Source organism: Leptodactylus fuscus, chromosome 5, assembly GCF_031893055.1.
Source record: "Leptodactylus fuscus isolate aLepFus1 chromosome 5, aLepFus1.hap2, whole genome shotgun sequence".
In the NCBI taxonomy this organism is placed as follows: Eukaryota; Metazoa; Chordata; class Amphibia; order Anura; family Leptodactylidae; genus Leptodactylus; species Leptodactylus fuscus.
The window spans coordinates 148,028,790-148,053,122 of NC_134269.1; the positions used below are offsets into that span (position 1 = coordinate 148,028,790).

The window sequence follows — 24,333 nt, forward strand, 5'->3', positions numbered from 1 at the left end:
GAAGAGCTTCTGCCTATCTCTCAAAACCAAGTACCATAAAGGTAGGGCAATTTCCCTGATGTGACTGACGTTAATTGTTATCCAAAGTGAATGAGAGGGTATCAAACAGAATAAGAGGAACTTTAATTTCATTACTGTATTATACAGTATATGTTAAAACACTGGACTATTACTCTAATGTACTATACATACCAGCAGAGTAATCTGACTTTCATTAAATGATTGACTAACAAAAGTTACTTTTAAATCAGCTCACAATGTTATAGAAATAAATATACGGTATATCTATCTGTCTATATAGGAATATTTAGCTTACTGACAACCTGTCTGGTGGCTACTTATTACCCTTGGAAAATAAAAATAAAAAGGCTCTCTTTACATTAGTCTTACGTTTTGCTCTCTCTGGGTTCAGACAATTTTAAAGCACAGAATACAGAACAAGCCGCATTATAAGTCAGTGAGACCCTTCAGCATTTTGTTTATCCAAATACATATAGTCGTGCCAAAAATATAAGCCCTGTTAGTGTTTATGCAGACTAGGATCTATTAGCCAAGTAAGAGGCAGGGGTGAACCTTCCCCTTTCGCCGCCCGAGGCGAACTACAAACCCCCCCCCCCCCCCGGAGGAGGGGGCGTAGCCGAGCGGAGGGGGCATGGTCGAGCGGAGGGGCGGGGCTTAACGACGTTCGCAGGCAGAGAGCAGGCACGGAGATGAGGGGAGGCTGCCGGAGCAGCGCTGCTCCAGTGGCCTCCCCAAACCACCGCTCGGTGCTAAGCCAGTCCAGGACAGCTTGTCCTGGACTGGCTTAGGGAAGCAAAAATGCCGCCCTCCCTGCGGCCCTGACATAGTGCCGCCTGAAGCGCTCGCTTCAGGTCGCCTCATGGGAGGTGCCGCACTGGTAAGAGGTAACACTGCGGTTTTGTCTTTGGGTGCTATATGTCATGCAATGTTACCCTCCACTTGGCTAGAAGACCCCAATCTATATCAGGACTAATGGCTTATATCTATGGGATGGCTGAATGGATTTGGACAAAGCACCAAGAAGCTCAGGGTGAAAGTGCCTAGCAGATGATCTAAGTCATTGAGCTTTTCAGATCTGGTGACAGGTCCTCAAACAATATAATATGGAGTCATTTACAACTTTATTTATGGTTAAAAAAAAAAAAAAATCAAAACTAAGATGGAAAAGGAAATTCTTCAGCACACAGTGGTAAGACCACTAGGACAGATGTAAGGCGGATAAAAGGAACAAACATGATGGAAAGAGATTGATGTAAAATAATACTTTAAAAGGTATAAACTGTACACAGCAAACATGATACAATATTGCCGTAAGGAAATTTGAGAAGCATTCCTTAGATCCCAAGGAATCTGACAACGTCAGCTGGGTGATATCGACTGCAAGCACGTCATGCAACCCAAACTGCCTAATGCACTAATGTTAATGTGGTTTGAGTCATACATCGCCCTGCCCCTAAGCGCATGAGGTTCATGTCAATAGAAATATAAATGGCAGATTATGAGCTACGGAAATGAAGAATTGTTTGGTGCATTCAGCAATGTGTAGGCTTTTTATCCACAAGTATCACAGCTGTTGAATCATACAGTATAAAGCCTTATGCACACAACCATAGTTGTGTTCCATATATTATCTGTAATTAAGGATATTATACAGACCCATTCTTTTCTATGGCCCTACACACACCTGATTTTTCAGGTCAGTGTTCAGGCTGTAGATACCATCTGCAAAAAAAAGGGGCAGGTCCTATTCTTGTCCGTATTTGGAATATTGACTTGCTCGTACAGGTGTAAGTGATCATACATGTCTCTTTTGCAAATCTGTGTTAATGGATGACATATGGATGCAATACAGACTTCACTGTACAGATAGTGAAAACCACTATAGCCACGTGCATGTAGCCTAAAAGTGACAATATACCAGAGAACAGTTTATAAATATACCAGAGAACAGTTTATAAATTCCATCCAAGGTTTCTACCGAGATATTTGTTGTTTTAGGGTTGTTTTGTTTTTAGAGAGAGTCCAATTATTGAACACTGACTTAATCCATACATAAACTTGCTCAACGTATCTAAAATAATAGAAGAAAATGTTGAAAAAGACCAAATGACTAGACAGGATTAGACAAGCAATTCTTAATATAAGTTATAAGTATACAGAGCTTCTCAAGTTGGTAAGTAAATTAGAGGTTATATCCGACAAAGATGTGATTTCTGAGAAATTATGTTATAGTAATAATTCACAATAATTACAATTGAAACAGCAAAAACAATCAACTTCAATTCCCCAGAGAAATCCTGCAGAGTAGAGACTGTATCAACTAATAATCTAGAGGTTTACTATGTTGCTGTCAATATGATTAATGAAGATTCCTCCTCACTAACTTCTCCTCTTATACGTGTCGGCCTACAGCTGGCTGATGTGCAAAACCTCCGCCAGGTTATTAAGGCATCAAGACAGTGGCAAAAAGTAACCCAATTTCTCCTCAGATACATCTCCAGCCCGAGACTTTATTAAACAATGATATTTCAACAGCAACGAGGGAAATTCTCAAATGCTGGAGAAACAATAGGCATCAATTTCTTTCTGGACTGACATAGGAAGCACCAGACTAGTGAACACTGACACTAAGATGATTAGAAAATAAACCATATCCATTAAATGATAAAAATATCCATTTATATACTGAATGTAAAGCATGTTAGATACATTTTGCCTCCCCCCCCCTTTTTTTTTTTTTTTTTTTTTGAGGAAGCAAAAAATCTCTCATTATTGATAAAACAGTGCTCACATTGCCAAAATTTACAGACAATCCACAACTTATGCAAGTTAATGGGGTAGTGGTGAACACACCACAACTTTCTAAATTTAAAGCATGTTTACCATCTATGTGAAGCAGCAGAATAGCCATACTGAATAACATTGGGGTTAACCCACTATCACATCTGTGGTGGAAATCTGAATACTAGCCTCTGATTTCTGATCTATACAATGGAAAGCTATGGACACGTCTAGCATGTATTTTTGGAGCTTTCCCGGCACACACGCAAACTATAAACAAAAAGAGCTATATTAGTGCAGACAAGCTTCTAAACCTGTGGCATGGAGTACATAAAACCATAGGGAAAAGCTTTCCATTTCACCGCCACATGATGGATTATAGGATACAAGTGAATGCACTCTCCGGAGTAAGGTTAGCATGGAGAGATCAATACAAAGATTCTGAAAAGGCACCCACTACTGAAAATACTAATACTAAATCTATTTATTGCCAGTATTATATACTACATATACATACATAGTATATACACCACACAATAAGCTGGCAGCTCAAGTATTGGGCTAATCATTTATTATTTATTGTATAGCACCCGTACAAGGCAGTAGTAGCCACATTTATTGACTACTGAGTCACAGTACAATGCTCTCATTGTAGCTTTCTTTAGATATTCCTGTAACAATTTGTTTCAGTCCTTAAAGGGGGGGGGGGTACAATATAGAAACATTGAGAAATCTGAGTGATTAATGCTGAAATCTCCCACGTCATCCATGTGACTGTAATTACTATTAATATCATCGTTATTGGATTAAATAGAAATGACTTAAAAACACAAATCTGAAGCAGAACATATTACGGATACTCGTTCGTTTAAGCAAATTGTTTACCAGAACCAGAAATCCCCCAAAAGTTTGATAGTACCTGGGTCACACTGAGTGTTTTTCAGGATACCCCTAAATTCTGAAAAGAATGGTGGGGGATAAAGAAGCTGTGTTGGTGGACTAATACAGCTGACATTTTACTGATGTGCCTCTTCTATATCCTTACCTCTATCATCAATGTAATTCTATACCTTATTTATGTATCACTATTGCTACTGGTGTGATTGTATGCTCTTTCTAGGGTATGTGCTTTTCTGCACTTGTATATAGATCACTATAGCTATTGGTATGATTTTATGATCTCTCTAAAGTATATGCCTGGTTGCACGTGTGTGTGTGTGTGTGTGTGTGTGTGTGTGTGTGTGTGTGTGTATGTGTACACACACACACACACACAATGCTATTGGATATCACTTCTTGCGTCTTTCTATGTTTTGTATTTTTTAATAAATAAAACCCCACAAGAATCCTATTTAGACCTGGCCATCGCAAAGACCAAGTAGCTTCAAATGTGTAACAAAGACATGATATTTCTCTTCAATTAACACCACATTTTATATGGAAGTGACGAGAATACACTTTGATCACTTCTATGCATCAAACAAAGTGAAAATTACTTTTCTGGACCACAACCAAATGCCTCTTTTCTTTTCATATGACAAACAGTCTGCAGGCAACACAAGGATTGAAAAGGAATGTGATTTACAAATGCAGAGGCACCAGCTGGCGCACTGTCAGAAATAGCTACACAAATACATGGATTAAAAATTATTAGCATGGCTTTATATACTAGTAGTCAGGGCACATTAAAAAACAACAATCTTTTTTTAAAAAAAAAAAAAAAAAAAAAATAAAGCTCCAATTCTAATATTAGGCATACTGGCATAAAAAAATAAATAAATAAATAAATAAATAAAAAACGTTCAAGTCACATGAGATATCTAATCCCATATGTCAGTGAACTTCATCTGACATTTAGATCTAGACCTGAACTGAAATATAGTGGACATGAAATCACATGATGTACCATTGTGTGACAAGTTTATCTACAGCGGCCTTCATGGGATCAGAAAATTAATGATCTATTGCCCGGATAAATCATAAATATCAGACCTGCGAGGGGTCTTGCTTTCTGCACCCTCGCGCTTAGCTGTTTGAGGGAGCCATGGCACACATTATGGTTTACACGGGTCAGTCATGCCGTGCAGAGTGTTGCAGCTTTCTGTTATATACCTGAATGAGAGGAAGCTGAAATATTGTGAACCTCTACCACTAAAGAAGATGGACCCATGTTATCAATGAGGGGGCTATAGTACTCAGCCGAGAGCGGTGGGTACTTCAAACAGCTGATAGGCGGGGGTGCCGAGTGTCAGACACTCACGATCAGCAATTCCCAAAGACACTGGCATAGACTACATACAGCTTGTGTCTTATGTCTTGGTAATTGAAGGCACACAGACGTGAGAGTTAATATAGTAAGAGATTTACATTTCCCTAATATTCTATAGGCAGTACCTCCAAACCAGATCTACATGACTTCTGTTTAGACTCACAAATCATATATCACTTATGGGGAAGAATAGGAAATAATAGGATTCCTGTAAATGTGCTTACCGTGTACAGTTCACTAAGGACTTTCATTAGATCTTCATGAAGCTGGAATGCAATTTCTTTGCTCTGTAATATGATAAAAGACAATATAGTAAATTCCAAGGGTCTGGTTTTATTGCCTTCATAACCATATAATCACATAATGCTTAGTACTTTTAACCCATAAAATCTCATAAAAAAAATTAAAATGCATTGATTTCAGGTAATTTAACCATTCTCTGGAGTTACTGGGGGTTCAAAATATTGATGAATGATCTCTTGTTTATGGCTGGACTGTCTTGGCGAACAACAGCATAACTTGGGATAAAAGATCAATCTCTACTGTGGTTTGCCCTAACTTATAACCTAAGAATTTCTTTTTGGCACACATTTGCCCAGTAAAAATAGGAACTGATAAAATATATAGGAAACCATACTGAGAAACTGCAGAGATGCATACGGCTGTGTACAATAGACGTGACCAGAACTGAAATCAGGTCTGTGCTGTAGTAAATGCATGACTAAGAGGATATTCTAAAAAGTGTATGAAATGCTCAAACCCTATAAATATAAAGTACAGACTCAGCAAACACTCGATCCAGAATGAAAGGAAATGCAGTGAACACCATTTTTGATTCTCGTTCATAAAAAAAATAAATTCAAAATCCACAACACACAAAGAACTAATAATATTAAAATAACATCCTATTAATATTATAAAGGTGAAAGTTTGTGAGTTTGGATGTTTGTTCCTCAATCACGCAAAACCCGCTCCACCGATTTGGCTGAAATTTTCCACAAACATAGTTACTACACTTGATTGCGGAATAGGCTACTTTTCATCACAATAGCACACATACGTTTTTCCCAGGACCCCACAAAACCCAAACTCGCATCACTATCTCTGCAATCTCACACACTTAGGACCATAGAAAGCCACAAAATTCCCATTACCCTCTACAGCCTAGCCCCTAACCCCACACAATCACATATACATATACTTTACCACTTTCACCCTCACCTTAACGATACTCCAGGAGGCTACCTCTTTAACCCTCCGGAGCAGCATGTTTGCCGACCCTCACCGCTCTGACGATCCGCGACACCGCCCACCCAGCCACTCCACTGTGTTGCCAGGAGCATGCGCATCTTAGCTACCTACAGAACGTGTTTCCAGCACGCCACCATTTTGCGCCTCCACCGTAGGCCGCAGCACCCGAACTACTCTCCAGCCCGCCACACTCCCCACTCACTGCTGTTTCTTCTTCACGATCCATCCACCTTCCCTTGGTCTCCACGCGAACGACACTGGTAAGTTCCGATAGCATGTACCCTTTCAACACACCACAGACACGTAACGGTCGATAATAATGTCACCAATCTACCTTACTGCCCACCTTATAATTACCCGGCGTCCCTTCACATAAACTAGAACTCACGATTGGCATCCTTGTTCTACTCATGCGTAATCTCAATGCACCCCAATTGTGTAATGGCACGAGGCTAAGTGTCACACAACTAGGAACAAATATCATTGAAGCCACTATTCTTACAGGAGCAGCTACAGGTGACAGTGTGTTAATCCCACACATTCCAATTATACCAAATAATCTCCCATTTCAATTCAAACGACTACAATTTCCCCTTAAATTGCTTTTACAATGACCATTAATAAATCCCAAGGACAAACGCTGAAAGTAGCAGGAATACATTTGGCCACACCAGGCTTCTCACATGGACAACTTTATGTTGCTTGCTCAAGAGTATCCTGTGCCCAAAACTTACATGTACTGGCGGAAAATAACAAATCATACAATGTTGTATATCCAAGTATATTCACTTGTAATACCTCTGTCCCAAAGACACTATGTACAGTTTCTCAAAACACCGTATAGCAGCTGAAATACAAATTACATTCAACACAAACGTCTCATGTGTTCTCAGAATTACAGCAAAAACAAGATACAAAGTTACATTTCATATCCCATACCTTTAGTTCACACGTAAAAACCTCCTGGCTTATTTTGGTCCTGAAAAAAAAAAAAGCTTCCTAATTAGGAAGCTTTTTTTTTTTACCTTGCCAAGCTTTTTTTGGAGCTTTTTTTTTGTAAAAACCGCTTCCAAAAAAAGCCAGGCTGTTTTCCCCTCCCATAAAGTGAATGGGCTGAAAAAAACGCTTCTCTTATTTTTGCAAAAAACCGTGCGGTTTTTGCCATTCACTTCTATTGCTTTCTTCAGGCGGAAAACGCCTGAAGAAAGGTCATGTCGCTTCTTTTTTCTGCTAGCTGAAAAAAAGCTAGCAGGAAAAAAAAGCTAGCGGAAAAAAAAAGCTAGCTGTTCACATAGGGCTCCATTGTAAAGGGGCTGATTTCGAAGCGAAATCCGCTGTCAAAAAACTCCCCTTTGCCCACGTGTGAACTAGCCCTTACACAGTACGAAAACCTTACCCGCGCCTGTATTCACACACTTCTACAATCACCGCAGATGAAGTCGCAGGTACCAGTTAGTAATAAGATAAAATAGAGTTATCAGTTGAGAAAAATTAATGATCAAACGATAATGACAACCAGCATGTATTTGAGACTGCTTAACTCCCAATGTGTGTTTTTTTTATTTAATTTTTTTTTTAGTATATCTTAACCTCCAGGTGCTTGGCATGTCTGCGTACATTATACAGTATATGTCCCAATACTTAATTTTCTTACCGACTTTTACCATCTCCTGTATGTAAACAAATACCTGCATAAGGATTAATAGTGTTTTTGTGACAATAGGCCTATTTCTTAGACCATGGACTGATTTTAACCATTGGAAGTAAGCTGAATGAAAGTTAGCAAGCACAGATCTAGAAAAAGGTATGGATGCAAAAAGAATTTAGGAAAATTGTATAACATTTCATTATTCAATGAAAAACACATATTTGCTGAAACTGGAGAATCCCTTTAACTTTAGATTCCAAGCATACATCCCACAATGGTCACATTTTAGGCCATAGCCTCATTCCATTGCATTCTCAATGCAAACTAAGAGTAAACAAAAGAAGAAACAAGTAAATGTTCTCAAGTATCTGCCCAGTAACAATAATAATTATAAGGTAATGAGGCTTCCAGCGGGTACATGAATATTCCCATTACATTAATATTCTGAAGCAACAAGAGATCATATTGTGCAAGTGCAATCATGTATATAGGGTTTTGTCTTGCATATTTACCAGGATGCCTATCCAAGTAGCAGTCAATGGAAGGTGATGGGTTTCTCAAGAACGGGAGTGGTTTCTAAAGAAGCATCGGCATGCTTACAGCAATAAATCTTACAATAAAATATTCCATGTTCAATACACATATTTAAAACTTAAATTGCATCTCAGATGACTTTTCAGGATAAGCTGATAAGGGGCTCTATCATTGAGAAAAGTCATTTTTAACAAAGCACATCCTTGCATAGCCTTTGGAAAGGCTATTCCACATGTACCTTTTGTAGGTAAATTGCCTCAGTGGTTTTTGAATGAGCCTGTTTTTATTCATATGCTAATTAGCCTCTCTGTGCACCCTCTGCCTATTGTTTCCTATGTATGTGTTCAGCACAGGCTGCTGATGATGACTTCCTGCTTCCTGTTTGCACACACAGATAGGGGATAATAGAAGAGAGGAGGCTGCTGGGAACTTCCTGCGCTGGCTGGAAACTTATTAGCATATGAATAAAAACAGACTTATTCAAAAAACACTGAGGCAATTTACATACTAAAGGTAGGTGTGGAATAGACTTTCTAAAGGCTATGCATGTATGTGATTAGTTAAAACCACTTTTCCCAATGATAGAGCCCCTTTAAACCTTGTTAGAATTATCACCTTTATACATTGTAATAGATTGCTTGTATTCATGTGGCCTATTCCTGGCCTTCAGAAAATATTAAGTTTCTCAGTCTTTTCTCAGTGGATTTACTAGGCTCACATAATACGGTTATAGCAAGTCATCCGCAAACCTGACATGTGAGGATTATATGCAGCAAACTGGAAAAAATTTTCAAAATTAATTTAGGGCAAATTCATAATAAATAATTTAGGTTCAGGATAAAAAGCTTCAGTAACAAAGAAAGAGTAATCAGGTCAATGCTCCACGCTAAAATCTAGACCCTGGCTTACTGTATAAGTTAATTCTGTAGACAATAAATGACCCAAGAATAGTTTTAGAGGGTTAACCATTATCAAAATTGCTTCTAAATCACTTATAAGCTGTTGTAGGTGTGAGATAGTGAACAAACCTTTTTTGTGCCAAAGTACAATCTCTATGCTGAGAAAGTCAACTGAGAGGTTTCCCCTGTGGAAATCACCAAGTAACAAAGATGGCTAGGTCCCAATGTGCATCAACAGATGCCTCATAAGAAGTGGCCTCATGCTGGGTGCACTGAACAGCCAAATTGTATATGGATTAAAAGCTGAATTTCACTTACTATGTATAGTTACTATGTATAATTATTACTATGAAATAACTGCACCTATAACAGCATATACGTTGTTTAGAGGAAATTTTGGTGGCGGTAGACTCCATCTCAACTTAATCAGACTCTAAATGAAAAATTAAGTAAGAATCATCGTCTACTTCAGATTTGGAGTTCTTCAACAGAATGCAAAAATCTGTAAAATACGAGACCATGTTATATGATGACATGCAATGACGTTAGAAGTCGCTGAGGGTACGCTAAGCTGTAAACAGTCAAATTTATATTCAGATAAAAAAAAAACAAGGACATTTCTAAAGCGAACATCCAACCTACAATGATAGCGTTTTCTCCTGTGGCCCCTGCACACATCTCATGCCTTCAGCTCCAGACTCAAGAGCTTATTTGCTGGCAGATACGGTAGCTCACATTAACCACCACCAAGTCCTATAATTTTGCATCTGCTTGTACTTCTGCCCCCCTTCCTTCTCCCTTGCATCTATTTACTGTGTAACAACTCTTTCCTTTCTATACGTCCAATTGAGCAAATAAATTCCTGATTTAGTTTCTAAGTGAAACAGGGTTGGGGGCATGGAGAAGGAAAAAAAAAAAAAGTGTAGAAGTGCTTACAGTTGTGAGACTACCACAGTAGATCCTGCACAATGAGGATACACACAGCAATACCGTAAATAAGAACTGCTTATATTAAACACACAAGACAAACATTACTAGTCTTGTCTAGGATTACAACAAATAACCACGTCCATCTTCCATAGCGTCTATTAGCTTAGTTACCCCAGTGGACCTGCAGTGTGTCTTTTTAACAGTCTATAGTTTTATATGTCTAGAATAAACACAGCTGGCAGATGAAAGAGCAAGGATCATGATGAAAGAGCACAAAGTTATGATACTGAAGCAAACACATGCGATACATAAAGTTTCCACCGTAAGCACTTCATTCAAACATCCTCATTCTATATTGAAGTTTAGATCAATGCCTTGGTCAAGCCATAAAACTCACAATTTTCTTTATTTTCTTTCACATCTTAGCAGTGACTATGGTCACATGTAAATGTGAGAAAGCCCGTTGCCATTTACATACATTTCTAGATTAACTATGGATGTGGGTTCTACGAAGTAGTTAAACACTATCTGATTTTACAAACTAACACACAGTTTGGGGAATTTATTAAGAATGGCATTCTGTATGTCAGTCTTAATGACATCACCGTCTGGTGCCATCTATGCCCGAATTATTACGAGACTCCAGACGTTGATAATTCAGGCACTCTGGAATGTAGATTTCCTAAATTACTCATACCGGAGCACCAGGGGCAGGAGACTATGTTTTATTATTTGGTGTTTTGTTTATTTAAACATCCACCGGCTTATTTAAAAAATAATTTATTTGCCCGGACAACCGCTTTAAGCGCTGAGTTCTGTTGGAGGAGAAACCAGCAAAAGAGAAACTATGTCAGCAGAAATATAAGGTACTGTTTGAGCATGTCTGTTCTCTTTAAATCTACAAATTTAGACTGACTTCAATTCTAACCCCCTGTTCTGACACAATCGCAGAAAATCTTACATCTGAAAAAGGCTGGCCATTATCATAAAGAAGTAGTTTGCCCTAAGCTGCACTGAGTAAATTCTAGTAATTCAATGCTACTGAACTGCCCTATAAGTATGATAATAGAAAACAGTGCACTGCTCCAAATTTGAGGGCAACTGGGGCCCATTGTAGGCTATAATTAAGACTACATACAGACTACTGATTAAAGACTATTCTGGTCATATACTGAGCTCAGCAGTATAGCATGGGGTTAACTTCTATATAAACGCAAAGGATTTTTAAAGAACATCTGGACATAATTTACAATGGCCATACAATTAAACCGAGGATAAGCAAGGTTATAAGGGAAACGTATTTACAGTAAAATCTATTACGTTGGGTAAATGCAACCACAGCTTCACTGCAAAATGAAAAATGATATGAATTCGTAAAATCCCACTTTTTGTTCTAAAACTAAGTGAGGCATATACGTTTTGACTAGCAATAAAGTGAGTTTGTGTATAAGGAAATTTCTATTGGATTCCACATGAACAAACTTAGAATATATATATATATATATATATATATATATATATATATATACACACACACACACACACACACACACAGTTCAAACATTATACCATTGTGTACTACGCTTATGACATTAGATGTTAGAATAAATAAAAGATGGACTTTAATACACCCTTATTACATAGTAAAAATAACATGGGAGTAATATAACATTTGCCTATGGTTTTGTGGGTAAGAGAAGTCATATTTAGCAACAATAGACTGACCCTAATGTGCGTGAAAACAGTTACCATTTGGTTTTACAGCAAATATACACCATTCTGGAATACTCAGAAGTCGGTGTACATTTTGCATTTCACCTGTGCAAGAAAAAATTAACACTTAAAACCCGCACTCCACTGCTTGTGCTATTCATGAGCTCAGCGGGATTCTAGTATGGAGGTAAAGCTGCAGGATTAAGAAAATATGGACCAGCTAAAAGGGTCACAATAGTCATACAGAAGGTCAGTTGTACTCTGCGGGGGATGATTCACATCAAGTGTATGTCATGGTTTTTACCACAATAATTAAAAAAAAACAATGGTGTTTTTGTCATGATTATGGAAAATCAAGGCAAAAAAATATAACATGTCTGCAACTTGTGAAAAAACTGTTACATAGCAAAAACAATGTAAAAAGTTCTTGACTGGTGTCTACTGTAACTGCCTGAAAGATGCATGGTATTTATAAAAAAAAAATAAAAAAAATATCCAAAAAAACAACACATACGGTATAAAAAAGTACCGCAAAGAACAACAATGCTTCATTATAAAGCACTAAAGCTGAAATGATCAGGACTAATTATTAGAGCTGGACATAACTTGGCCAAGAACTGGTTAACAATGATCACTGCATCTTCTCCGAAGACATTTTATCCTATTAATTCTGTAGTTAAATGCAAAGAATTAATGAGAGTAAATAAACGCTTGCTTGTTAGATCTGTAGACAAAGACACAGGAAAGGAAAATCTCCTAAGCAGGCATTATTGGTACAATTAACAACTGAGCACAGCATGGCTATAGTCAATTCTATTTTGGGGGGCACATTCCTCGTGATATCCGGCGCTCCATGCAACACTGGGCACAGAAACCGAGCCATTCACAATGCAAACTGGCTGCAGTGCTTCTATTGGAAGTAAGTAGAGCACAGTGTTCCAATGAACACAGCCTTTCACATCACCAATAGGCAGAGATGACAGATGCAAACAAGATGCTGGAAGGAGAAGGAAGAATTCCAAGAAAGCTACGTCCTTGGAAACCCCATAATTTGAGCCTTGAGGGTGCATTGCAGTGCTCATCTGAATGCATGCCTTAGCATGTGTGATAATGAAAAGAAAGCAGCTAATCTGCTTGGAAGGAGATCGCTTCAGCATTTCAATTAGAAGCCTCTAATGAAGTTTAAGAAAAGAACCAGGAAGGGGAAAATGTAGAGAGGGGGCTCACTATTAACCACCTCAGGTAACCGAAATATCAGCAGAGCCTCATTGGAAATACTTAATGTTGTTACGCAACATTTTTTTATAAATCTGCTGAAATTGAAGTTGCGATTTTTCTCAGGTTAACCATTTATCACCTATACACAGAATAGACTGTGAACCCCAGTGGTCAGATCCTAGTGATCACTAAAATGAAGAGGGGTGTGGGGGCTTCCGCATACTTACCAACTATGTAGTCTGGGAAACAAGATGTTTAAACCCTTTACCTAAGGCACAAATAGACATGGAAGCCATTGGGCCTGAAAAGTTTATTACTAATAAACAAACTTTTAGGTTTTTTTTTTTTTGTTTGTAATACATGTTGTTCATTTTTTAACAATGGTTGAGTCACCAGATTTCTGACACAATTTTGACCATGAACATTTATAAAAATATTCGGACCCCAAATCTAAAGCACAAACCAATGATAATATAGGGTCGATTGGTCTCAGAGGGCTATATAACACACATTCCTACATATAGTATAAATAGTGATAACAGTGACTGTTAGGGTAAGTTCACATGGTGTTTTTAGGACCAGATTTCGACGTGGGAACTCGCCTCAGAATCCGGACCAAAAAACGCCTCCCGCAGCAGATTCAGCCGCAGAATCCACAGGAAGATAGGGCAGGTCCTTTCTTTTTTCTGCGAACAGTAACAAACCGCTCACGGAAAAAAAGAAGTGAAAGGCTTCCATTGAAATCAATGGGAGGCGTTTTTTTGGACCAGATTCTGAGGCGGATTCCGTGTCAAAATCCGGTCCGAAAAACCCTGTGTGAACCCAGCCTTAGATTTCAGGTAGTATTTGCCACTGGAGATATTCAGCAGCTATGTAGGGCCATAGCCTTCTTATAATAAAATGCACAATGTGGTAAATAATATTTTTCTACAACTTACAGACCTGTCACTGCCATGTGTGCAAATCATTGAAACATCACATATGAAAACTAGAGATGCTACCCCAGCCTAACCATCTAAGAGCACAAAATGTTGTAGCTTTCTCTACAGCTGACTGGCCTGTTATGTGACCTCAAACCCAGTGCTAAAAAAAAAGAGCAAATGTGTTTGGTCAAAGCTCTTTCTCAACAAGTTCTACAAGCTCCAGACTGTAGACAATTAGAAGTAGACTCATTACAACTCGCTGAAGTTCCCTAAAAAGGCACTGGTGACCATGTGTCCATGCTGCCCGAGCATGTGGACGTACCTTTATAAAGTAGAACTGAGTTTCTCAACCTTTTCAAGCAAAGTAACCCCACAAAAAAAAAAAAAAAAGAAAAATTTCAGGTGGGGAATTAATAGTCTAGCATAGTGTGCCAAGCAAATATTTGCTTATAGGGGCACTTGTGATAGGCACACACTAAAAGCTTTTCACTTATCAGATCATAGATTAGAAGCTGTCTATACAGACACAGACTACCTGCTGCTGTAGAGGAGAACCCCCTTCTTAACTCTGACCCGATGTCTGCCTCTGCTTGGTAACTACTGGGTCTCAATATTTGGAGATTTTGAGTGGTTTGGGTGGCACCAAGCCTCAGAACCTGAGCATTCACTAAATGCTTCACTTACAGAGAACTGGTTCTCCGCCACAGCACGTATCCCTGAGACTGCATGGCATACCCCATGGGGTACAGGTAATGATGTAGAACACTTCTTAGAGGCACTGAATATAGACCAGAAAATAGTGATAGATATTATAATTTACAGTGGCATAAAAAAGAAAAAAATACAGCACATACCTTTTTGAACATCCTGGTGGAATCTTCGCTTATCTGCATGAACCGCATTATGACGTTGTTTAAGTAAATATCGCTCAGTGTAGCGTGATCTTTGCTTTCTCTTCTCACTTGGTTCAATAGTAAATACCAGCAATTTACCGGGGACAACAAATTCTGGTCTTTCCTAAGAAAAACAATTACATTGAATTAGCAAAGAGATATGTAAAAGTCAATGAGCCTACATACTGCAGAATAAACAAAAATAACATGGTGATCATATACAAGTCATCATTCTGGCTGTACACACACACACACATATAATATATATATATATATATATATATATATATATATATATATATATATATTTATTATGATTTTATTTTTCAGCTCCGCAAATAAAACGACTATTGTAATAAAGTGACACCATCTATCCTAAATGAGATTATTATTAAAAAAAAAAAAGTCCGTAGTGTCCATTCATGTATTATATACATTGTGCTTAGGTCGCCCCTAATCAGTCTTTTTTTCCAAACTCAGGAACCCCAAGTTTGATAAGAAGTCTTTGTACTCTTACCAGCATTCTAAAATCTCTGCAGTCATTTAATTTACATGCAGTTTATGTTATCACAGGTATATGACTTGTTTTAGAAATATTACCAAGTTTTTACATTTTTGGGTCCCTAACAAGGAAGTTCTGGTAGTAAAAATAAATAAATAAATAAATAAATAAAATGGTGGAATTACTATATTTCTGAAAACCAAGGTGCCTGACATTACGAAACTAAAGCGAGTCTTCAGCCATTTAGATCTGATTCTCTGGCTATGTAAAGTAACAATCCAGCCAAAACAATCTTGATATATGTCACAGACACAAGAGAAGATCACAATGGCCCACATTTACTAATAGCTAGAGACAGTTCTGTGTAGGAGAGCGGGCTGCAGAGCCTTGAAATCATCCGTGCTGAAGAGCCAGGCTTAGCAATGACAGGCATCACTAAGACTCAATGGAACTATGCCCAAGTAACCATGTTAAAAAACAGAATACATTCCCAGAAGAATGGAGGTTATTGTACATACATGTACAGCAGCACTCACCACAAGTTTTAGAGGAGTGTTCAACTAAATACATACGGATGTGATGGTAGGTGTACACATACTTTTTACTATGTAGTGTAAATATAGAACATGAGGTTCTCCAAGATAGCTAATATTTACAATGTAGAAAACCTGGCCCTGCAGCTGTAGCACAGGGAAGGAAAATGGTGAGCGCCTAGAGAGAGTTATGGATATATCTCATCAATACAGTCACTTTAACACACATTAGTGGAGCTGGCACTATGTTTTTAGGAGCTATGTCCACATAATCTATAGTAGAGGAGCAACAATGGCATCCAAGTAATTAAATAAACACAGATTGAGGAGCCTGGGAAACCCATCAGCACACTAAGGTTCCATTCATACAACCATGTGCTTTGCCAGTGTGCTAGCCAGGTTTTTCATGGTTAGCACACTGACCCATTAATTTCTATGGCCAGAAACCCCCGTGTATTATCACGGATCCATGTATCCTGGGGCAAAACTCAGGACAGGTCAAATTCATGTCCATTTTGTGGCACTGGCTCACTGACAGGAGCATGTTGTCCATGTGCCAATCAATCATGGCCCAGCTACATACACACAGTTGTGTGCATATAGCCCAACATGTATATGCCTATTAGGCAGTATACCTTATGTCAGTTCTGCTGCTGTAGTCAAGTCTATTAGTGAGAACAAAACATTTATCCGCTAACAAAATACTTTCAGGGGGAAAAATAAAATAATGTATGATACGTACTGCCACATTGGTAACCACCACAAAACATGTCTATATATAAACATTGAAATTCTGTTTTTGTTCAACTTCTCTCACAAAAAAGTCCTACATGTCTCCTAATGGCTTACAAGATTAGAATATTTGCCAACAAACCCAACTTTCATAAGACCGCCTTGAATCAGATCTAAAGATGTAGCAGAATTAACCCAAACTTCTGTGAAAAGGTCTCACGCGGCAGCAGTTTAACTATTTGCAGAAGACAACATTGTTGCGGTCTTCAATAATAAGATATCATGCGGCAGCAGTTTAACCAATTGCAGACGTTTGGGTTAACTCTACTACATCTGTACGGGCATGGGCGGGTTCACACCTGCGCCCGATCTCCGCTTTGCAGGTTTCCGTCTTCTGCCTGAGAAACTGGACAGGAGACGGAAACCGCCAGTCAGTTTTCAAACCCATTCATTTGAATGGATTTACAAAGACAGTGAGCGTCTTGTGCCTCTCTGTGGCGAAACAGTTTTTTGTTTTTTTTAACCGGACACAAAATTCGGACATGCAGGACTTTGTATCCAGTTAAACAAAAAAACGCTTTCGCCAAGGAGACCAGAAGACGCTCACAGGCGGTCACTGACTGCCAGGTTTCCGTCTCCTGTCCAGCTTCTCGGGCAGAAGGCGGAAACCCACAAAGCGGAGACCGGGCGCAGGTTTGAACCCGCTCTATATCAGCTACATAAAAAAGGTAACATAATGAGATGCAAGATGGATGCAAACCAATGAGCACTTGAACCATGTTATGTTGGGGGAACTACCCAGGTTACCCCTGTTTATGTATCTATTTCTTATTTATTTTTTTATTTTGCTTGCTTATATAGCACCAAATTCTGCAGCGCTTTACAGATTATGTCAATCACTCTCTCATATAGGGCTCACAATCTAAATTCCCTATCAGTATGTCTTTGGTGTGTGGGAGGAAACCCATGCTAGCATATGGAGAAAATACAAACTCCTTGCAAATGTCTGGTCAGATTTGAACCCAGGACTCCAGCTCTGCTTATTCATACATTGGAGCTACCTAGTCCTGCGTGAATTTTCAAAAATAGCATTTCTTGGACAGAGAAAATGAAACAGATTTTCTTTACAGACAGTTATGTCACTGTAGCAACTGTGAAGAAAGTCTGAGAATGTGCCATATGTCTTAAAACATTATTACAGACACAACATGGAGCGGAAATGAAGAGTGTTATGCAAGGCTTTGTGCCAGAGAAGCATTACTTACATATTGCTTGTAGATGTCCAATCATAAACATGAAATACACACCAATATTTAGTGTGTCTTCTGTGCTGTATATACAGGCACACACTGGAGTATTGTTTTAAGCTCTTGTATAGATAAGCACCTTCAGAGACCTCTTATGTGGTTTACAAGAACTATCATACAAATACTACAGGAAACTACATTTCTAATCCTGCTGTTCCTGGTCTAGTAATGAAATGAACAACCTTCAAGGTCCTGGTTAGACAAGACACCACAAAAATGACGTTGGCCTTATTTACTTGACTCCATGTGATCATGCAGAACAGATCAGCAGGAACTTAAGTCATGTTCTTAAGTCAGTATTTGGACAGCTGCTTAGATTCAGCTTAATTTAAAGACTTCAGACAATTATTGAGGATATGGTGGAAATTCCATCTGGTTTAACATAGGTAAGGAAAAAAAGCGCTTAGTCTAACTTCACCTACTGAGCAAGTCTAAACCCAACTCACTACAACGTCAGATGACATATTTTATATTTATAAAAGTGTTCTCTACTTGGCTGCATGATGTAAAACAATATATATATGTAGTATGTCACTACTAAGTAAGGCTATGTTCACACTTGTGCCGTGCTCTCCATCAGCTGTATCCGCCGTGGGACTCGAATGACCAAGAGCTCGTCAACTAAAACGGCGGTTACCCGTGGACCCTATAAGCTATAATGTGGTCTGCCATGTGTCCAGTGGGATTCCGCCGGTTTGATTTTGAAACTGGCAGAGACGCAGATGTGAACAAAGCCTAAGTAAGTCTATTTACATACTTGTATTTACTTTTGGCTACTTGTGTGATAGCAGATGGGATATTATTCACAGACATTAAGCAGCTTTCCTGAATGTGCCCATAGATTACTTTCTTGTTGTGTCAGGGAACTTTTTAACTCGCAGTTCAGTTTTCCTGGATCTCCTGTATTATATTCACTTGGGCTTTTCTCAGCTATTCATTAGTTATTACACAGTTACTCCTGGCAAAATTACATGTATAATAAACCAGCAATAGTAGGGGGAAGGGGCAGACTTCTTATTGTACACACCCTCTGCCTCAAAGACAAATGTAAAATGTGCTGCAGCCATAAAGTGATTATCAGCAGCAAAAAAAACTGATTAGACATCACGTATGAAGGCTCATACAGTTATAAAACCGACTGCTCAGCAAGACCCTGCAAAGATGTCAACTTTTCATGCAAATTCAGGTACCCTTCACGGGTATGATTCCATTTTGGTGGGAAAAAAACTGTTTTCTAAAAGTCTTTTCTTTCAATGCCATCATTACAACACAAAAATAAGCATTTTTCCTTATTATAAAACTGAACTGATAGCAGAAATGATGAAAGACTTCACATCAACATCAAAGCTAAAGTGTCTTACTCTTCCATACACTTGGCGACATGTCACCCTTGTTTACATTATACATTACTCATTGTCACTGCCATACACTCTGTCACTCTCATACAACCGCCATCACTCACTGTCACTTGTGCAATAAATGAATAATTGAATACTTAGATGACATTCAGACATTAGTAAATAAAGGTGATCTGTTTATCAGGCAGAATACAAGGGCTCCAGACTTGGAAAAAACAAACTCTGCGGTTGAAACAAGTGTTCTTCTTTGCTCTGCTCACTCCGCACTCCCAGAAGTCGCAGCCCAATCCTAGAACAATCAGAAGCAGCCGGCTAATGTGGCCGCCAAGAGAAAGTAACTGTCATTAAATAATCATGGGATCTTTAAGCACTCTTCTCAATGTCTTAGTAATTTGGAAGAAGTCTTGCTTTCAAAGGCTTGTTCTCACGGATGAGACATAAATGTGATCGCTGCTCCCAGGTAACCAAAGATTAAACAGCTAATGTCTAGATAAACTTCCTTTAATCCAGCCCCAAACCTCTAAACACAATACAGTCAGTTATTTAAGGCAAATCTACCTAAAAATTTTCCTGAACAAGATCCAAAAACAGTACAGTGGGTGAAGTAATGCTATTTGTATTCATAAGGGAAATAAAATATGTTTTATTCATTGGATAAGCTGACTGGGGATGTTATATTTCTAAGTTGGAGGCTTAGATCAGTTGTCACTTCCCTTCCTCCACATTGGCATCATCTTGCACAAGCACAGGTTGTCACATCAGAGACAAGACCTTTCAGAATACAGCCACTGTAGTGATCCGCTTATCTCAGGGTCTCCACTGCTCGATTTTATCAGGAGAAGTCACAGTGAGATTTTCTCAAAGGACATCTGGACAGATGAGACAACCCAACTAAAGGGAGACTACTACCACCTCCACTAGTACCATGTCACAGAGCACATTACAGTGCTAAATATTATATCTTTGCTATGTATATGACTTTTCTAGATTTGGAGAAAAATAACCTTTAAGTCTTATGTAAATTAGGCAGTCGGTGCACTGGGGATGGGCCGTCAGTTCCCTGGAGCACTCAGCTTACCACTCAGATCCTTAGCATTTTCTGCCTGATCCATCAGCTGCCAGCTTCCTTCACTTCCAGGTGCAATGGGTCAAGACTGAGCTGAGCAGCAGATAGTGAAGCCCACTGATGGAAAGCAACGCCCTAAAGCCCTTTTTTGATCATTTGCATAAAGGTAAAAGGACAATTTTCACAAGATTGGAGCAGTGGTCCTGAATAATAAATACATCATTGTAAACTTAATCCTACAAGGTATCTAAATGTTGTGCTAGCAGACTCCCTTTAAGGCCCCTTTCACATCCTGGTTTTTGTTTATGCTTGGTATGTATGCCAGGAAACCTCCCAACCAACATGCTAAACATTTTCCATTAACCATAAACACCTAAAAAAGTGCATGGAAAAGCACAGTAGAATACGCTGTTGAACCCTGCAGAGTCCAGAAAGCAAAAATATAATAAGTAGTGTACTTATTGCCTATAGATGACACATACCACTGTTGGCATATACACTAAAACAGAAAATAAAAAACCCAGTAGATGTGAACACGGCTGCCTAAACTTCAGCATAGCCTTGGTCAGGATATTAAAGAAGATTCAAACATAAAGCATCATATGAAGAATAACTATACAAAGGAGGTATTATCGATTTTAGTTCAGCAAGCTTCAAATCTGCTGTCACCAGCGTAATATCATACGTAGTTACATGAAAACCAGAGCTATGCTTTACCAAAATAAACTTTTACGCAACCTTTCCAGTTTTTCACAAAGATCTTTGCAAGGACATAGAAGTCAGTCAAGGATCAGAGGAATGCAGCAAAGCGGAGGTAAGGCAGCATGGAGACAGATATTCAGCCAGGTATTAGGTAAGAATTAGAACTATTCATGCATAGCACTTCTTAATTCAGCTGTTGTTTCTTCAAGGATGTGTAGTATTTACACATGCAAGTCATAGTTTGGTCAACAGCTGGCCGCTGACAATCTGTTGACAAGTGCAAAGCCTGGAGCGCTGCAAATATCTCCAGCACAGATCTCATTATCCGCGCACCCTGGAGTTCAGCACAACATGCTGCTCCACTCAGGCACATCTCTGGAAACCTCTACATGCCAAAACAGCTGCAGGGCTGGAATTGTGTACGAATCCAGGAGGCCCACAGTAACTATTACAGCTGAGGCTCAAATCTAAATACATTTTACCAAATATCTCTTGTCCCATGTGGTTCACTCATCTCCAAAGCTGGGTACTCAAAGGATCTCTACAAGACTTAAGCTGCCCATACATTTGTGATTTCAGTCAGCCGCTTTCTGAACAATTTGTTGATCATGTTGGGACTTCGAAGGATGCCAATGTAATATGTTGATATAACAATTCAGACAAAACAACTGAGTGATCTCAGGCTATGTGACCTAGCCTCGGGGTCCATTGATAGAATCAGTGGTTTGGCCCTCTCCGTGCTATCAAAAGAAAAGTGCTAATGGTTATCAGAAATGGTCTTAGTTATTCATCTCTATATTAAATGGATGTTCCCCCCCTTTAATATTGTGCAGCACTGCTCCTATTCAAGTAATAGGAGAGTTGCAGCAACCATGTCCACTGTCTAGATGTAGTTGTGGGAGATTGCAGACCCGCTCTTATTATTTGAAAGGGAGTGGTGTTACGTAAACCGCTCATCCACTTGCAGCCTCTGGCACCCAGAGGCTGCTCCAACAGCTGATCTGTGTGGGACCGCTGCAGAACACATACTGGTAATCTGTGGATTGGCCATCTTATGAAAAATCCATTTGAAACCAGAAAACCCCTTTAACGAAGCACAAAAGTATAAATTTGTATGAATAGGTGGTCAAACACACAATGCAGATCAATGGGAGTCAGAAAGAGTCTTTAGCATACTTATACTGTGAGCCTGACCTCCTGTTCATACAGAAAATACTGTGCATGGAAAAGCAGAGAGAAAGTCAATGCTCCGAAGGAGAGCACATAACTCCACAATAAGGTCTGTTTCAATCTACAGTTTAACATTCCGTTCACTTGATCAGTCAGAAGATCAAAACAAAGGACTGTACAGACAAAGAACTGTCAGAGTGACTGATACTAACTGAATACTTTCCTTCTGCATCAGTTCCGACTGCAGTATTAAGAAATATACAGAACCTTGGAGATCCCACTCAATCCAGTTGTCATGCTTCTCATTGGTGCCCACCAGGGGTGGGTAAACATTACTCCAGACTGATCCTCCATCTATTAATGGCCTCTCGATATCTTAGAGCCCATCACTGGGTACAGGGATCTCCAACTTCAAAACATGAACTGCTTATCATGATCTATGATACAAGGCAAATGGAGCACCTGACAGGTGGATATAGCCATAAATGTCAACACGAGAATATCCTTTTAAGCTGTTAATAGGTTATTCCATAACATTACACAACGCACAGACTAATATTAAAGGGAAGGTGAAATTTCTTATTACTGGAGTGCTCCTGTAATTATATTAGTTTCTGAGAAATCTGGGTAAGAGCCAATATGGCTGCCATTACAATTTCATCAGGATTTATTAGTCAGATTTTCTAAATATGTATTTTTACATGAGAGAAGGATGTTTGACTGCAAAGCTAAGGCGATTCATCTTCCAGAGGTAAACCCCGGTAGGAGGTGTTTTGACAGTCATACCGTTTATTATCCGTTTTTTCCAAAAATGAAGGTAGAAATACCTGAACTAAGAGGAAGAATTTGGAAATAATATTTACTGCCATTAATGTAAGCAGAACAAACGTTAAAGCTGGTTTGATTATTAAAAAAACAAACAAAAAAACAACTTGTTTACTGTGGACAGATCGCAGGTTTAAACTAGGTAAAATGGACAGGGGACAGAGGAGGACGTCCAAAGCAATTAAGGTGAAGGGCAAATTAGAGAATAAAGAAAAGTTATCAAACTTGGGGGTATTTCAGTGAGGAAAAAGACGGGGCAAACTGATTACAATGTACAAATACATGAATGGACAGTACAGATCTCTCTCCAATGACCTCTTTATACCGTAGTCATAGGTGGGGCTTCTTTACCGTAAGAGTGTTGAGACTAGAAGTCACTGCCACAGGATGTGAAGATGACCGATAACCTGTTCAAGAGGGGAATGGATGACTTTCTTGAAAGCAAGAATATCACAAATGGGAGCTAGAAATTTTGGGATAGAATGTTGATCTAAGGATTTAGTCCAATTGCCATAGTGAAGAGTTGGGAAGGAATTTTTTCCCTCTGATGAGGCCATTGATGTGTTTCTGGATCAACAAGGCAAATTTTTAGGTTGGAGCGGAGTTATGTTACTATGTAGGAATAAGTCTATGTAGACTGAGCTCACATCAGCATTTTTATTTTCGCTGAGCTGCCTGTCATATCGTATGAGTTGAACAATAGCAATAACAGCAGTGATTGATATATCACATGACAGACACCAACATATCCTAGGGTTCGGTCTGTACTCAAATGATGAAAGGATAGACACTGTAAGACATAAATAAGCAACATGTGGAAGTAAATAACTAATAGGTGCAATTCTCACTTGTATTGTTGGTGATCTTTTGTGCTTCTGGTTTTAGCCATGAATCTTTCTGCAAGCTTTTCCAGGTTCCGGGAATACTCCATTTCAATTTCTGCTTTCTTGCGGAAGAAATCCTGAAGATCCTGAAGGAGTTGAACTCTCATCTCGGTTTGTTGCTCCAAGCATTTTTGTTGTTCAACCAGCTGAGCTCTTATCTCTGAAAAATAAAGC

At 38.9% G+C, this 24,333-nt stretch overlaps 1 protein-coding gene across 2 annotated transcripts in view; it reads right to left on the bottom strand.

The window, feature by feature from the left end:
- SRGAP1 (SLIT-ROBO Rho GTPase activating protein 1) overlaps window positions 1-24,333 on the bottom strand; it is a 125,986-nt gene that overhangs the window by 44,442 nt on the left and 57,211 nt on the right. For both annotated transcript variants that reach the window (XM_075274453.1, XM_075274452.1), the window contains exons 2-4: window positions 24,124-24,319; window positions 15,042-15,204; window positions 5,296-5,358 (exon numbers count right to left, since the gene is read on the bottom strand). In XM_075274453.1, coding sequence (XP_075130554.1) covers window positions 5,296-5,358; window positions 15,042-15,204; window positions 24,124-24,319 — 422 coding nt within the window. The remainder of the gene's footprint in view (window positions 1-5,295; window positions 5,359-15,041; window positions 15,205-24,123; window positions 24,320-24,333) is intronic.